The 18,096-nt window shown below is 32.5% G+C and overlaps 1 protein-coding gene across 1 annotated transcript in view; it reads right to left on the bottom strand.

The window, feature by feature from the left end:
* LOC114078773 (cyclin-dependent kinase 13-like) overlaps positions 1 to 18,096 on the bottom strand; it is an 81,033-nt gene that overhangs the window by 21,028 nt on the left and 41,909 nt on the right. The window contains 4 exon segments of the mRNA XM_071609753.1: positions 2,732 to 2,809; positions 2,906 to 3,007; positions 15,341 to 15,397; positions 16,658 to 16,847. Of these exon segments, the coding sequence (XP_071465854.1) occupies positions 2,732 to 2,809; positions 2,906 to 3,007; positions 15,341 to 15,397; positions 16,658 to 16,847 (427 nt within the window).

Genomic DNA, 18,096 nt, shown 5'->3' with positions numbered 1-18,096 from the left:
TTTCTTATTGAACTCACTAAGTGCCTTTCTTATTCCCTGGATTTATTTTGCTGGTTCTTTTCCCTAGCTTGTCAGGTGAATGTTTGATTCATTTAATTTCAATTTTCTTAGTACTATGCAGTTGTGTCATTTAACGACAGGATGTGTTCTGAAAACTGTGTGTTTAGGTGATTCTGTCGTTGTATGAACATCATAGAATGTACTTACACAAACCTAGATGGAATAGGTCAATCACTTGACGCGGCCTCTTGATGCAATCAAGAGAGGCAGTAAACACGAGTTGTAAGAGGCTGCTGCCAGCGTAACACGGCATACTGTTTTACAGCAAACTTTTTTATATATAAGTAGAAGAAGTACAAGCTAAAATAACAATAAAAAATATAGTATAGTAAATACATAAACCAGTAACAGTTGCTTATTTTTATCAAGTATTATGTACTTACATAATTGTATGTGCTATAATTTTACATGACTAGCAGCACAGTAGGTTTGTTCGGCATCACTACATAAGTGAGTTATCTTTGCACTATGATGCCTCGACAGTTATGACATCACCAGAAGACTGTAATTTTTCAGGTTTTTGTTTTGTTTCGTTTTGTTTTGTACTGGAGATTGAACCCAGGGGTGTTTCACCACCGAGATACATCCCCAGTCCTTTTATAATTTTTTGAGACACTGCCTTAAGTTGCTTAGGGCCTCACTAAGTTGCTGAGGCTGGCCTCAAACTTGTGATCCTCCTGCCTCGGTCTCCTGAGTTGCTGGGATTACAGGTGTGCACCACCAAATCCAACTCAGCTTCATTATAATGGGGGTCACTATTGTATACAGGTCTGTTGCTGACCAAAACAGATCCTGTATACAAAACAGACCCTGCTATATACATCCCTATATAGCACATGACTATATCTAAGGCTGTGATTTTTTCTAAAAGCACAGGTTTAAACCATCTGAGCCCATTTTTAGATACTTGAGAGACTGTTTCCATTTTTTACATTAATTTCTATTTTTATTCTATTTTTATTTAGAGAATATAGTCAGTACTATTTTGAAGTTTACTCTCGTTTTATTTTTCTACTAATATATAACTAACTTTTTTCAATGTTCGATTAGCATAAAAATATATTTCTTAGTTTGGTGAGTATTAGTTCCTCCTGATCATTGTTTATTTGTTGGTCACACAATGAAAGATAAAAGTTTTCCTGTGCATCAGGTGAAATCCCTCTCTCCCTGCTATATAGTTTGGATGGGTCCCACAAATTTCATATGTTGGAAACTTAGTCCTCAAAATCCTATGTTGATGGTAATCAAGAGAAGGGAACTTTGGAAGGTGAATGGATCATGAGGGCTCCACTTATAATTGGTTTATTCAAAGAATAGTTTTTTATAAAAGCAAGTGCTCTCTACTAGCTTAGTCTGCCTTCCTGTGCCACCTTGGAACTTTGCAGGTTCCAAACAAGCATGAAGGACCTTACCAGATGCAGCTACCCAATCTTGAACTTCCTAGCCTTCAGAACCATGACCTAAATAAACTTGTATTTTTCATAAATTACCTAGTCTGAAGTATTCAGATACAACAAAAGAAAATGGACAAGATACTCCCTTCTCTTTGTAATTTCATTAAAATTCTGAGCTTGGAAAGCTCCTTGGCCAAGTCTGGGACATATACTTCCATTTTCAAATGAGGCAACTGGCTGAATTGAAGCAGTATTAGTTTTTGGCTTAGGTATTTCTGATTATAGCCAAATTATGTCCAGAGCAAGAGCAGGTTCTAACTGGAAACTCATCTTTCGCTAAAGAGCCCTACAGTTAAAAAAAAAAAAACTCACCAAAAAGGTTAATACTAAGGTTTTGGAATTCTGGTGGTTTTTATTTATTTATTTATTTTTGTTGTTGTTGTTGTTTTGCAGGGGAGGGCAAACCCCCAAAGAAGGTCTATTTTTCAATTCCAAAGATCTTCTTTTTAAGTTTTCTGTTTCTGAATAATACCTTTAAAATTTATCAGATGAAGTTGTGATCCTTCTGATGACTATTTGTTACTTTTATGTTCGTTTTGTTCAATTGGCAAAGTAAAATTCTATAAATCTGTGCCTATTAACATTTTTCCTAAGACTTCATCCTTACTCTGAAACTCATGAAAGTCTTATAAGTTGCAAGTTTATATTCTTATATATATAAAAGCAAAGCCCCTTTAAATATTATTTTTAAAACTAAGATGAAGAAAAAGTTGACTTAACATGTATGAATAACCGATTATGAGCTGGATTCCATGATAGGCTCCAAATGGTAAAGACCTATGCTAGTGGATATATACATATTTTGATGGGTATACATATATAATATACACATAAATATACCATGGTGCATAGAAAATAGAGTATTTCTTTACAATATTCTAAAACACTTATTTTTCCTTTATGCAATACTTTTTGTTTAATGTGCCTACTATTTTTTCTCTCCTATTTTGTATTTACTTTTACCTCCTAATCTTATCTTTAGGGCCTCAAGTCCTGTAATTTAACATCCCCTTCCCCCAAGAAAAAAGAACTAGAGACTTTAAGATCCTTAAAGCTATCAGAGGGCCTACATTCTGATTTCTCCTCCATTTAGCAGCCATTAGCCTTCAAGAGAACCATGCTGTCCTCCTCCTGCAAAGACAAGCTAGAAAAATTTTTAAAATTCCTATGGAGTATGACATACCCCAACCCCACAAATATTATAATCAGCAGCTTACCTTATTAATTCTAGCTGCGCAAGTTCCTGATTTGCTTTAAATATAGGTTTTTTAGTGAAGAGTTCACCAAGGATACATCTAATGGAAAAAACACCCACCAATAACCAAATGTTCTGATTTAATCCACTACCAAAAGTTTTAAGTAGAATAAACCAATTAATGAGTCTATCTTACCCGCAGCTCCATACATCAATAGCTGGTGTGTATTGTTCCTCTCCCAACAGCAGTTCAGGTGGACAGTACCATAAGGTGATAACTTTGTTGGTATATGGCCGACTAAAAAACACAGAAAGCACTCTTTAGAATTAGTATTTGTAGAAGTAAAAGAGATTGTCTTAGAAAAATATCACTTTGAATTACCAAAGCAGTTCTACAATCCTAACTAAAATCACTTTCATCTGCCCACCAAATGCAGATATATTAAGGCATCTAACAGAGGATTATAAAATGCATCTGAGAGAAACCTGATTAACTAAAAACTTCCTTTATATATGGAAATTAATAAGAAGTAGTTGGCTGTTGTTAAGTGTAATTTGGTTAAAAGGAAGCCATTGTATCAATTCAACTGTTAAAAAATGTTTTCCTTTTCATAAAATATTTTAAAAATTAACTTATTTAAAAGGGAGTTCATTGATTTTGGCCATATCTGGCAAATTACTAATAGATGACAAGACTCAAATTGGGATTTCCGAACAAAAGTGGTGGAGTGGATTTTTTTTCTTTGTAGTTTGTTGTTGTGGTGGTGGTACTGGGGATTGAATGCAGGGCCTCATGGAGGCTAGGCAAGTGTTCTACCACTGAAGTATACCCTAGCCCCTAACAAAAGTTTTTAAATGTCCAAGTCTTCAACAAAACTGCATTAATTTTGACCCACTCTAGGTTGTGAACAGAGAGTACAAAAATGTAGTCTACAGAAACTGGGGTCTATCCTGCAAAGAACCACTAAAAACAGATATGGCACTTTAATCAGATATTTTTTGTGTGTGTGACCAACTAAAAAGAAGACATACATACGGTAAGCTCTTTCTTTGCCATAGAAGAGATTATCTAGCGAAGATATATTAGAGTTAAGTTGGACCATCATAGTAGAAATTGTCTGGCAAAGTCAAAGTCTACCTGATACACATGAAAAAAGAGGGCCCTAAAAAGTCAGACGCTTTTAACTAATCCATGGTTAAAATATACACTTCTGGGTGAATACATACATCTCTAGATCAATTCTAAATATTTCTTATATTATATCATAGCAAATTCCCCAGAAACACTATATCCCATGCCCATGTACCAGGGATTGGCTTGGATTTGGACCAGTTTGGGGAAAAGAAACATACAACTTATAAAGCAATTCCCTCTTGCCAAATATAGACCTGAAGTCCCAGACATTGAAAGATCTGTCTGACTTGCTCAGCACCCACACAGCCACATTTCTCCAAATACTTTTAAACACTAATAGTAAAGCCATCAATCTGGGCATCACAGCATTATCATAGATAGGAATGCATTAACAATGTTTCAAAGACAAAAGAAAATTTAGATAGCTTTGGTAAAAATTTAAAAGTCTAGATGTAAATCTGTAATGGCAAATTAGGATTACACTTTTCTAATATTAATGTATTTTTCTTAGTCATTTTTGTTTATTTACTGGAATAATAAGGAAGCACCTTAATCTTTAGCTACTCTAAATCATTCTGTAAAAATGTTTACCTTTTTATGCCTTTGCTCCTTTGAAATTTTAAAACCCTTCCCAGTTTTTCTCATTGAAATCCTGTACTTCCTTCACAACATAGTCAAAAATCCATCTCCATAAATTCTAATTTCTATTCATAATAATTGATCTTCATATACTTACCACTGTCTTCAACTCTCTTATATTTTCTATCTTCCCAGGAAGTCAAAAGAACCCATACCATTCTTTAATATGAACCCTCATACAAAGCCCAGAACAAGGCCAGACACAGGGCAGGCACCTTAATGTATGTGGCCCTGTAACTTTAGGTGACATAGATAAAATTAGCTGGATGGGAGAACAAGACTTGTGAATATCATGATGAGTAGTTTCTAAGATATTTCAAGGGTCTATAAGCATTTGAAAGTTATAGTCATGTTATGAAAGTGCAACTGAATAGCTAAGTCTAAAATGTTTAAATTAATATAAATCTATCTGTAAATAGTTAATTTTATTTTTACATAAAAAGTATACTGAATTTGAGAAACTGTACAAATTCAGGTAGAAGTTTATTGAAAAGGAGTATTTAAATAAAAGATCATTCTATACACTATATACCAAACTCCAGGAAATACTACATAGTCATCTTTAACAATTAAAACTAGTTTAATTTTTAATGACCTCATCAAATTCAGAACAGTTCATTTTCAAAAAATGATTAAATGCAAAATGAGATGAAATATACTTCTAAGCATAGAGCAAATATATTTAATGTATATATATTACTGGCTTTTCTGAATATTTCTAAAAATTAGTTTCTGTTACACATTTTCTATCAGTTTAATGATAGATTCCAATGTTTTGCCTCTACAGTCCTAGGAATTCTAGAGATTGGAGAAGAAGGAAAGGGAAGATGAAATATGGTTATGGTCTTCCCTACCTTAGGGCTTTCAAGATTATAAGAAAGGGGGAAAAAAGAATCATATAAAAGAATATACTAAGCTAGCTATAAAATGCTTAATTTTTCCCACAACACATATAATAAAATCTGTACTGGTTCTTTTATATTGTAATTTATAGTGATTTTGAATCGAATAAGGAGAGCCACAGTTAACTGGAAAGCAAATCTGGGATCTCTATTATCCTATCTAGCTTCTGTGATCAAAAATCCAGGAGTCATTCTTGATCCCTCTTTCCCTCAAATCCTAAATCTAACTCAACAGCTATAATCTGAATCAGTCATTAATATCATTTCATTGGTACTAATGTATCAATACCTTCACTGGCTTCTTCCCTCCAACCCTAACCTTCCCTCAATTCTTTTAAAAACTTTTTGTTATTGCTGTCTTTAAAGCATAAAACCAGATCTTATCACCTACTTGTTTAAAAGTATTTTAACAAGATTTCCCACTGCAACAAAATAAAATTGACCTCATTTGATATCAACTGATATCAATGTACACCAACTACTATCAGGCTGGGCATCTTTATGACCTTTAAACTTTCCAAGTCTGTTCCCAGGCTATCCACTAATTCAATACTTCTACTTTTTAATTCCTATGTTCTTTGCCCAGGCCTTCTTCAGGTTTTTTCATTCTCATCACTCAGGTCTTACCCGCAATTTACTTCCTTAAAGAGGTCCATCCTAAATTGCCCTAGAGAAAATCATCCTAGCTACCACCATCATTTTCCCATATGGGTTATACAGTCACTATTTTATTTGCTTTGTAGTACGCTTATTATTTTATATTTTAAATTTTTTTCCTTTGTCCCACCCTTTCAAAACTTCTCTCATCACCATATAAATGAGTTCATCTCTAATATATAGCCAATAGTATTATCAGATCCATGTCTGGCATAGAGTAAACATCTTTAATTGACTGACTTATGCCATAACCACATAACAACTAAAATAACCATTTTTTGCAGTTCTCCTTTTCTATTTTCAATTGTTTCCCAAAGAAAAATAACTTTTAAATCCCTGGATTATCATATTGTTATAGAAAAATGAGACTAATTTTTTCCAATTGATGCTTATTAAGATCACTTTTCTATTATTATGCATGCAGATTTATAAGTCCTATAAGTACCTACATCAAAACACATCCAAAAGTAAATTTATTACCTTTTGCTGCAAATTGCTTCTCTCTTCCTGCTTCCTGTCTCAGCAAACAGCATCACCATTTGTGGCAGAGAACGATAGTTGTCCTCTAAAATTTGTTATTCCTTTTTTCTATGGCAGCCGCCCAGCTATGGTACATTTCCCAGGCTCATTGTAGTGACATGTGGCCATATGACAAATGCTCTCCAATGGAATGGGAATACATGTGATACACGTGCCATTTCTAGGCCTGGCTCATCATAACGTTTCTCCCTATTTTCTTACTTCTGGCAACAGCCTTGGAAGGCATTTGTAGAAGATGGCAGATCATCCAACCTGGTTTCCTGGATCACTATATGAAACAATCATCATTTGACCTGATGATATGGTTAAATATTAATGGTAAATTAGGTAAGCAACAATTATTTGATATCATTAAGTGAGAAATATAAATTCTCATTCTTTATATGGCTAATTTTGAGGTTCTTTTTGTTAAAATAGGCTTAGCCTATCCTAACTAATAAACCATTTATCCAGATGCTATGACAGAAACCTTACAGTAAGAGAAGAGACTGGGTTGTAGCTCACAACACATATTCAATCACCAAGTTTTAATAATTCTCCAATATATACTTATGACATAATTTATCTCTGATACCTATGCCCATTCCCTAGTTTCAGCAAGAATCATCCTATCTAAATTTAATGTAATGGTTTTCTAACTGGTTGTCCCTGTTTCCAGATTTAAAAGACCAATTCTCTTTCCAAAGCACAGTCAAACTGATAGTGTAAGATATAATGTTAATGTGTTACAATTTTAGTATTACTTCCTTCTGGTGAATATCCACAGAAGATATATAAAATAATTTATTTGGTTCATGACCCAATCACATTGAACTTTTGGTTCCCTGAAATAGCTAAGCAAATGAACAATTTCTAAAGCAAGGAGATAAAGCCAAGGTACATTGTTCAAGAAGTGAGTGGACTTTTAATTATGCTTCAAATATTTTCATTAAACTGGTTTCAAAAAAAAATTCATGAATATTTACTCAAAATCTATGCAAAATAGGTACTATACCTCACTTTCTACCTTATTATTTGATGAGAAAGAAGCAAACACTGAGAAAGTATGCAGACAGGTAGGTAGAATTAGTAGAGAACAGGACAATTTTGTGCATCATCCCATTCAACAGTTTATAGTACTATTGAGAAAATATTCATGTTATCACTAAGATATTGTATTTATAAATGTAAAGACAAAAATTGAGAGATTGAAATTATCTTTTGAAGCCTTCTGGCTAAAGTCTAAATCCCAGGAAAATTAATGCACTGTTATAATATGAGAACAGATCATCCAAAAGTAAGTAAATGAAAACTCAAGAATCCTCAAAAATGAACATTCCAAACTTGGGTCTTCTAGGTTTAGCCACCCAATGTCAACATCCTAAAGATCATAAAAAAAAAAATGATAAGCAAACTGATGTGATAACACATACAGGATTCCTTTTATTTTTGTGAATTGAAAATATTTACATTCTTTTCCTATTCTTTTCACAACAAATAAGTACCTACTGAAGAAACAGAACTAAAAAAAAATCAGGTTTTTAGGTGTTGTACACTTAAAAAAAGAGCCTATGAAAGAACCATTCTAATTTATTTCCATAATTAAAGATAAATTGCAAGCAATAAATTATATTACATGGCAGAACACACCCCCACATCATCTACCTAAATTAGAAAAACTAATTAGTAACTCCAGTAAGCTATAATTCTTAGGTGGCAAAAATTAAGCTGGAACGTGATGGTGCATGACTGTAATCTAGTGGTTCAGGAGGCTGAGGCAGGAGGATTGCAACTTCAAAGCTGGCCTCAGCAACTTAGCCAGGCTCTAAGCAACTCAGAGAGACCCTGTCTCTAAATAAAATGTAAAAAAGGACTGGGAATATGGCTCAGTGGTAAAAAATTCCTAGGTTCAATTCCCAGTACCTCCTCAAAAAAGCTTCTTCCTCTGCAAATCTAATTAATTACCATTTTTTTTTAAAGAACGTGCATACTATCACTTTATCAATGAGGTAAACTAATATTTTTTTAAAAAATCTTTGACAACACCACCTTCATGGGAAATGTCAGGTAATTTTAAATAATGCTATCAAAATATATCTTATTTATAGATTTCTCATTAGATGTTTAAGAAACTTTAAAGCTGCTTAAAAAAACAATGGAATCCAATAAGACTCAGAAATGGAAATACCATACAACTTGCTAACCTGCTAGGAAGGCTAGAACTAAAACATATGTCACTTAACAAAAATAAAATATTACATTTGGAGAGTAAGTAAGTAGAGAAAGTAAAATTCAGTAGACCTTCTGGTACCAAAGAACTCCAAAAATGGTCATTAGCCTAATGGTACCTTATAAAGTTCATCTAATAAGCCCCTCAGGAACACTTCCTAGAAGATACTTTTAGATAATGAAAGGCTGGATCCAGAATCTTATCAGAGAAGCACTACACTATAATGAAAATAAACTATCTTAGGCTAGGGAGGTAGCTCAGTGGTAGAGCACTTGCTCAGCAAACAGGAGGTCCTGGGTTTGATCCTCAGCACCACATAAAAATAAACAAATAAAATAAAAGCATTCTGTCCATCTACAACTACAAAAAAGAAAAAACTAAAGAAAAAGAAAGAAAGAAAATTAACTATCTTTCTTTCAAAAGACCTCAGAGTTCATTCCTCATTCTATCACTGTGTTGGTTGTGTGACGATGCAAATCCACTTAAATTTTCTAAACTTCAGTTTCCCCTAACATGTGCCTAAGAATAATGAACCTACATCACCCATCTCAGAGGACTTTCTCTTAATTCTTGGGAAAGGAGGACTATACATAATAAGGCACCATACACAAATGCTATTCAAGTTTGTTCTTTCCTTTGCTTTTTAAAATATTTGTTAAGATATTTAAATATTTATACATAACAAATATTTATTGAAACTCTGAGCTGGACAGTGTACTGCTTAAGCATGGTTAGTCTAATAAAACAAACAAACAAACAAAAAACATGGTTGTAGTGCTAAAATCTGGAAAGCAATATAGATATAACGTATATATATCTATATTGCTTTCCAAAATGTATTGTAAGTATTACATAGTACAATTAATAATATAATCGGAACAAATGAAGGAAGATGCATCCAATGATGCCTGTGTGATTCACAGCAGATTTCCAAGGAGGTAACACCTGAACTGCACACTAAAGGAAAAAAATTTGCAGGCTGAGGCAATAAGAGGTATAACACAATAAAAAAGTCTTAGACAGTGACAAGGTATTTCAGAGCACAGCATGCTTAGGGAACTGCAAATAGTTTAACATAATTACTATCTGGAGTGCTGGGAATGCCATCAGGTAAAAATGGCAGGAGAGAAAAAAATTAGGGACAAAGAGGTTGGAAAGCCAATAGAATTCTATTTACAAGGATCATATGAGACATACCTGTGAGAGTGACTGGATAACTAAAACAGGATAAAGGAAAGGAGCAAACATTTTTTTTATGGGAAGAGATCAGAGTGGTTTTGAGACCAAGGTTTAATTTAAAATACCCCAGATCATACAGGTGAAGATGTTTAGCAAACACAAAGGATTTGAGATCAGAAAAAAGACCAAAGCCTGAAATTTATATTAATAAGTGTTCAACATTAAGAACATGGGTGAGACTTCCTCAACATGAGGAAAGGGCAACATTGTGCTCCAAAAGAACTAAATTGCCTTTCCCGTTTTACATGATTTAAAATGTAGACTACCATATCTACACCAGAGGAACTACAATTTAATTTTGATTATCTAATTAAATATTAAATCAGTGATCTAAATGAACATATCCATTCCTGAAGCTTGTTTAATTGTATTATTGTTAGTCCTATGTTATTACATAGTAATCTTTTATGACAACATGGTTTTTGTCCAATGCTTCTTTATTACCTGGATCCCCAACAATTCCCTGCACTAATTTATACCAGATTGGGATAGTTTTCTCCTGGATCAGAACGAGGGATTTACTGTAAATACATCTGATGTTCTAGGGCACATAAAATTTAAAAATAGGATAGAGATGTATACTTACCAGTAGTGCAATTGCCTAGCATACATGAGGTCCTGGGTCCAATTTCCAGCACCACATAACAAGCAAGAAATCAAAAGACCTCCAGAAGTATGCATATGGTCTGCCTTAAAAATGACATAATTATAGACTGAGTGACAAAGTAAGTACACAAGCAATAATGACTTGAGTTTAGGAAGCGATTTTTAATGCTGAGTATTTTCATCTAGTCCTTACATGAGTATAATAAGGTCCTACTGTTTTTCCTGGTACCAGCTTTGAGAAAACAGTTTTGCTTTTAATTGCAACTTTTTAGAGGGCCACTAGATGGTGATATTGCCTTCAAAAAGGTGTGTGGGAGGGTGGTATTGATAAACTAGTGTTTTATAACTCAAAACTCTTTTACTTACCTCTCTTTTCTCCCTCACACAAAAATGCAGTAAACTGATTATTGTTCAAAGAATCTATTTTATTTTGACTGCAATTTTTAGAACCATAAAAGATGCTTTTCAATACTATGTAAGTAATGGATTTGGAGATTTTATTTTTTGCAGTACTAGTAAGTGGAACCTAAGGTCTCATGTATTCTAGATAAGTGCTCTACCACTTAGCTCCCCTCCACGCCAGGACTTGGGAGATTTTATATCGAGAATAACGAGGCTCAGAGAGGTTAAGTAATTTAACTAAGATTCCACAACAGATTAAACAACAATGCCAGGACTAGAACCAAAAATTCCCTAATTTAGGATGTGGATTTTATGTTCCTTGTATATCAAAAAAGTAAACTTCATATTTTCCTCTCAGGAAATGAAGTTAATTTTAATTTATATGTCATATGGGAGACACACGACACACACAGAGGAACTCCATCTTTTAGTAAAACACTGTATCTATAGCTTGCTAATAAAGACTCAGAAAAGGGGAAATACTATGACTCAAAGATTCTGGGAAAGTTGCACAGAATCTTTGAAAAGAAGAGCATTAGCTTTTTAGGCTCTAGAATTTTTATTTATTTCCTCAACTAACCAAGCCTATTTCGCCAATGGATTTTAAAGAGAATAACTGTTACTTAAAAAAGAGGGGGTGGGCTGGGGTGGTGGCTCAGTGGCAGAGCGCTTGCCTAGCATGTGTGAGGCACCGGGTTCAATCCTCAGAACCACGTATAAATAAATAAAATAAAGGTTCATTGACAACTAAATAGTACTGAAACATAGGTTATATAGTTCTATAGTTTCCAATGTTGAACAGAATAAAGTGTGAATATTGATATTCAAAATGAGGAAATAATTCAGGTTTAAAAATATTACTTCTCACCATCCACCTTCCTAACTTTAAATTAGTGACTCTCTTTCTTTCTTCTATTATAGCACATGTAACAGGGAGGTCCATACTGATTACAGACCTAAAGTACTAGCTATAATTCTAACCAGTTTTTCTCACAATTAAAAAAAAAAGGCGTATCAAAAATTAAATGAGAGTTGTGGTTGATGCTATTACAGTAACAGGCTGAAATCTGCTCTATTTTAAAATGAAAAACCTTACACTAAATTTTTAAACACTTCAATTATTCTATCTATCTATAGTAGCTAACTAGAAACTATTTCAAAGTAACTTAAAATGTACATGGGTACATTACAGTAAAATTTCTTTTAAAATAAGAGTGTTATTAAGATTCACTGGAAGAAAATATATATTTTGAAGGCATTCTACAAAAATAAAGCCTACTTCTCCAATGGATTTTAAAGAGAATAACTGTTACCTTTAAAAAGAGGAGGTGGGCTGGGGTGGTGGCTCAGTGGCAGAGCGCTTGCCTATCATGTGTGAGGCACCGGGTTCGATCCTCAGCACCATGTATCAATAAATAAAATAAAGGTTCATTGACAACTAAAAAAATTTTTTAAAAAAGAAAGCTTACTATTAAAAAAAGAGAGAGAGAGGGGGCAATTTAAAGGAGTATATAAATCTCTTAATCAGAATAAGACATTTGCTTATAAAACGACACCAATTATTTCTCTTATAAATTTCACTGACCAGAAAAATTCAATTAATATTACCTGAAAAATGCAAAATTAAAAGATTTAAATTTCCTGCTTTTCTAAACTCAAAATTCCTCCATGAATCCAACAGGGTAATAAAGAACATGGCCCAGTAAACTGTCATATTTCTGACACTTCACTGGAAACCAACACTACATTTAAATAGAAATCAATGGGAAAATAGAGTTTTGATTTATAAAATATGGCTTAATAGTAAATTTTTTGGAACAACTCTATTCCAAATGGTGTACACAGACATCTGCATGAAAAGAAGTGATTGGATGGATTCAAATGGTAATGAGGTGTTGCCCATCTTCATTGAAACGTAATAAGAAAATAAAAACAATGAGATTTATACTCAAGTACAACAAACATACACTTGTATTAAGGATAATTTAATTACAGTGAAATCTCAACCAGTTAAGCAAACGAAATCCTTAATTAACTAAAGTGTTCCCCTAAAAAAATGCACAGAAATTTAGTCATTCAAAAATGTCATACCAATTAAGTTTTATATTAAGTACACATTAAGATCAGCTTTTCTTTTCATCTTCTACAAAAGGGCACTATTACACATGATGGAATAAGAAAAAAACTGAGAACAGAAAACCTTGAACTATACATTGCCAATATCTTCTGACTTTTAGTCATTCAATCCTTAATAATAGCAAAGATATGGAAATAATGTAAGTGTTCATTAACAAATGAATTGTTAAAAGAAAATATGGGGGGGGGGGTGTGCGCGCGCCCACAATGGAATACACTTCTTCTTAATAGAAGGCAATTCCATCATTTATGACAACAGAGATAAAAGTGAAAGGCATTATTGTTAAGTGAAATAAGCCAGCAACAAAAAACAAAGAATGCATGATATCACTTATATGCAGAATATAAAAGAGTTGAACTCATGTAAGTATAAAATACAGTGGTGGTTACCAGAGGCTGTGATTGGGATTAAGGGTTGGTCAAAGAACATAAAATGTCAGTGAGACAGGAAGAGTAAGTGCAAGAGATCCTTTGGACAACATGGTGGTTCTTAACAGCAATATATTATATTCTTGACAACTGCTGAGAGTAGACTTTAAGTATTCTTACCAAAACTAAAAACAAACCAAAAACCCTGAGGTAAGGCATGTTACTTGGATCATTTAGGCATTCCACGATATATGTATATTGCAAAATGACACACTGTACACAACAAATATATACAACTTTTATATTCCAATTAAAAACAAGTTTTTAAAAAGAAAGTCATTCAATCCTGTCTGGGTATCAATTTTCACAAATGCAAAATGAGGAGCATTACCTTTTTAGGCTCTAGAACAGTTTTATAAAACAGACACACACACAAACACACCAAAAATCCATACAACCCTTTCTTCAAATATTAACTCTGAGTACAGTGGGTAAAATAAAAAGAAAATGACTCTCATAAAAGTAGATACAGAGAACTAAGACCCCTGTCCAATCACAACTCTGTTCATAAAATACTCTCTGGGGAGTTTCTCCAAACCCTCAGATCATTATTTGAAAACCTTTACACTAGAACAACAAACAATGCAAAGATTTTTCACAATGATGTCACAGGTACCGCAAAATTAAACAGATTTTTCACTCTGAAAAATTCAAACAAAAGAATTTTTATTTATTTCCTCAACTAACCAAAAATTAGCAAAGATTCACTGAAAGCAAACACCTATTTCTAAGAAATTCAATCAACTTATGTTTCATTACTATTAAAAGGTGACACTAAAGAAATGACACAATTGCCATAAAATTTTAATATATAAAGATATATTTATATATCAATAAATCCAAAAGTAAATAAGATTGAGCTAAACTGACCAAATATTCATGAATCTGTTAATTTCAGAGTTTATTTGTGTAAAAGCTGCTATTTCACATAATATTTTATTTTTGAAATTCCACGTTAAAAAGTCAAGCAGTAGAAAAATTCACCAGATGACAAAAAGTACTTTTCTTTAAACAGTTTTAGCTGCTATATACTAACAAGCAAGTCATATTTCTCATCACCAGACTCAAAGGAAATCAAATCAGATACACACCTAACTTTAGCCACAGAAGCTCTACCATTTTTATGTTTTACATATATAACTTCCTCATAATATTTTGCTTAAAGAGTTCCAAGTAGTTATCAAAACAAAGAAAAACAAACACAACTATAGACATAACACACACAAGGTGAAGTCTAAAACAATAATTAAAATGGTGTTTGTCAGCTGGAGTGTAAGCTCAGTGGTAGAGCACATGCCTGGGTTTGATCCCCAGCACCACCACCCCTCACCCCCCGCCAAAAAAGAAAAAAGTTTTTTAAATGTATAATTTTAAAAACATACATTAAGGTTTCTTACAAAATACAAAAATTAAGAATATCTTAATGTCTGGATCTGCATCAGAAATTAGCATTAATTTTTAAAATTATTTGAAATTCAGTCATATTTAAAATTGCATATTTTAACAAAACTATATTTACCTGTGCCAAAAATCAATTATTTTTAAATTGACTACATAAAATTTTATAACTAAACTAGGCAATCCAATATAGTATAAAGTGTCATTATTTTGTGTATTTAAACATGAAAAGTTAATGTCATTTTAAAAAAATATAACAATTAAAAAATAAGGTGTTTTAAGTACAGATTCTAAAAATAGACTTCATTGTCTACAATGTTCATTAAAGAGTATTCTTACCTTTCTTCTGAGCTATACAAACGAGCAAGTCCAAAATCAGCAAGCTTTATCTGCCCTCTGGTGGAAATAAAAAATGGACAACAGCTGTTATTCTACTCTGAATTGATAATGTAGATTCATACTCTTTTCCTTGAACTAATCAAAAAGACACATTAACTTTGATTACACTGCAATACTGCCAATGTCTTACAAAGTCAAGCAGTAGAAAAATTAACCAATGACAAACAGTACTTTTCTTTAAACAGTTTCAGCTGCTATTACTATTATAGTAGTTGAGGCGTCCATCCATAGCTATGGGTTCTCAATCTGCAGATTCAACCAATGCAGATTAAAAATATTTGGGGAAAATGCATCTGTACTAAACTTATACAGACCTATTTTTCTTGTTATTATTCCCTAAACAATACAGAATTATCAACTATTTGCATAGCCTTTTACTGTGCATTAGGTATTATAAATAATCTGGAGATGATTTAAAGTATATGGGAAAATGTGCTAGTTATATGCAAACACTATGCCATTTTATATAAGGAACATGAACATTCACAGATTTAGGTCAAGAGGGGAGGAGGTTCCTGAAACCAATCTCCCATGGGTACCAAAGAATTACTCTGTTACTATTATTACTATCATTATTATAATATAGTATTAGTATAATAGTAATTTTGCTAATTTTCAGTTTGTATTTAGAAAAGTATACTTCAATGAAAATAAATGAGAATTTTCATTACTTAGGAATAAGACTTGAAAACTTTTTCAAGTCGATAATACTCAAGAAATGTCAAATCATTTAAAATTTGTTTAATTTTCCAGCTCTTAGTGGGGTTGAGCACACAGAACATTTTCTATTAATTAAAATCATGACCAGGCATGCCTCATTTAAACTAACAAACAGCAACAATTATAAGAGTAGCAATTACAAGAGAACTACCAGAGCTGAGGTTATGCAGTTACTGAAATAGTTAACATAAGCTTCATACACAACTTCAAAAAAGTTCCACTTTCTAATTGTGACAAATGTTTAAAAAAATTCTAAAAATATACTTGTAATGTAAAGCTGAAAGCCTATCAGCAATTATTAGAATACTCATGATATTTTAAGAAAGGCAACTAAGTATTATTATATGTACATTACAAACTATACTGGAAGTGAATTTAATTAAATATATCTAACACAACTTTAGAGGTAGCCCAAAGCTGTAATGTTGGTTACATTAAAATAGTTTAAAGCAATAAACTAATCTGAAACTCTTTTCACAGAATCAAGGTATATAGTATATAACACTTTAAACATATATATCAAACTCATATCCATACCTATTCTTTAGAAGGATATTTGAACATTTAATGTCTCTATGCAAAAAGTTCTTCTTATGACAATAATCCAGATCTTCCATGAGCTGTCTCATAAATGACTTTATGTGATTTTCATTAAAATGAACCAAGCCTGATTCCAGCAGTCCCATTAGATCATGGTCCATATATTCAAAGACCAGATAAAATGCACCTAAGAATGAGAATAATTACTACATTAAAGACTTTTAATTTTACAATAACTCTTGTATAGGTACAATGTATAACAATAAAATACTGCTGATGGGTGGGAAATAATTTTTGAAAGTGCTACTTTATCACTTTAATCACATTCAAATTTTCCCAAGACTGTAATAAAAAGGAAATACACAAACTAGTTTCCTTTTCCTAAAGAAAGTTTGTGATAAAAATTAACTGAGGAGTATGATTAATGTAAAATAAATTGTTAAATGTTTTAGACAAATTGTCTCAGCAGAACCCTCCCCCCAAAGTAGAGTTCATTAAAAGAAACTGAAAAGTTGTTAAAAGAACTGCTTTTAATAAAAAGGGGAGTGGTCCCAGCTGAACTTTAGACAGTCAAGCTTTCAATAAACATACAATGTAATTGTTAATACAGCTCCAGAGTTCTTGAAAACATAGAAGTCACAACTTTATTTTCTAAAACTAATGTGGTTGTGCAACCAAAACATAAAATAGCACTTAGTATAAACACATAAGCCATACAACTGTACTGTACTGATTAAACCTTAAAACTTGTACAAATTGAATTTAAAGCTATATATTAGAATATCATAATCAAGTTAAAGTTTCATTTATCAATTCAAGAATAGAAAATCTAACAAAATGCATTACAACTATCTGAGAAAAGAGAAAAATTCTTAACATCATGGTAAGTAACTAACCATAGTTCATAATCGGTTCCTAATTAAAAACAGCAAAATAATTCCCAGTAAACATGGAACAAGAGGATTCTTTCTTCAAAGTTCATTATGGTAATGAATGAAACCTAAAACCAATATCACATTGAATAAGAAAATATCAGGTATTGTACACAAGACAAAACCTTCATTATTACTAACTCTGTACAGAAGAAACCTCACACAACAGGCCTATTACCTGGGATCCTTCAAATCTCATATATTATTTAGAGCTTTCAATCAAAACTTATAAGATAGGTTAAAACAGTCTTAAAAAACAAAGTAAGCAAAGGGTCAAAATAGCAGACATACAAGAATGTTTTTAAACTACGATAGCTATACTAAAAGTTCTAGTGGAAAAAAAAAGTGAACAACAGGTCAGTGCAGATGGCTACCATAAATAGAGAACCAGAAACTCTAAAAATTCAAAAGGAAATGTTCAAAATCAAAAACACTGTAACAGAAATAAAGAATGCCACTGATAGACTCATAACTATGCCACATTTAGCCAACGAATAAATGAGG

This window comes from Marmota flaviventris, chromosome 1 (assembly GCF_047511675.1).
Source record: "Marmota flaviventris isolate mMarFla1 chromosome 1, mMarFla1.hap1, whole genome shotgun sequence".
Taxonomy (NCBI): domain Eukaryota; kingdom Metazoa; phylum Chordata; class Mammalia; order Rodentia; family Sciuridae; genus Marmota; species Marmota flaviventris.
Note: the sequence above shows the minus strand (reverse complement) of the source record. Positions and strands in the feature narration are given on the sequence as shown.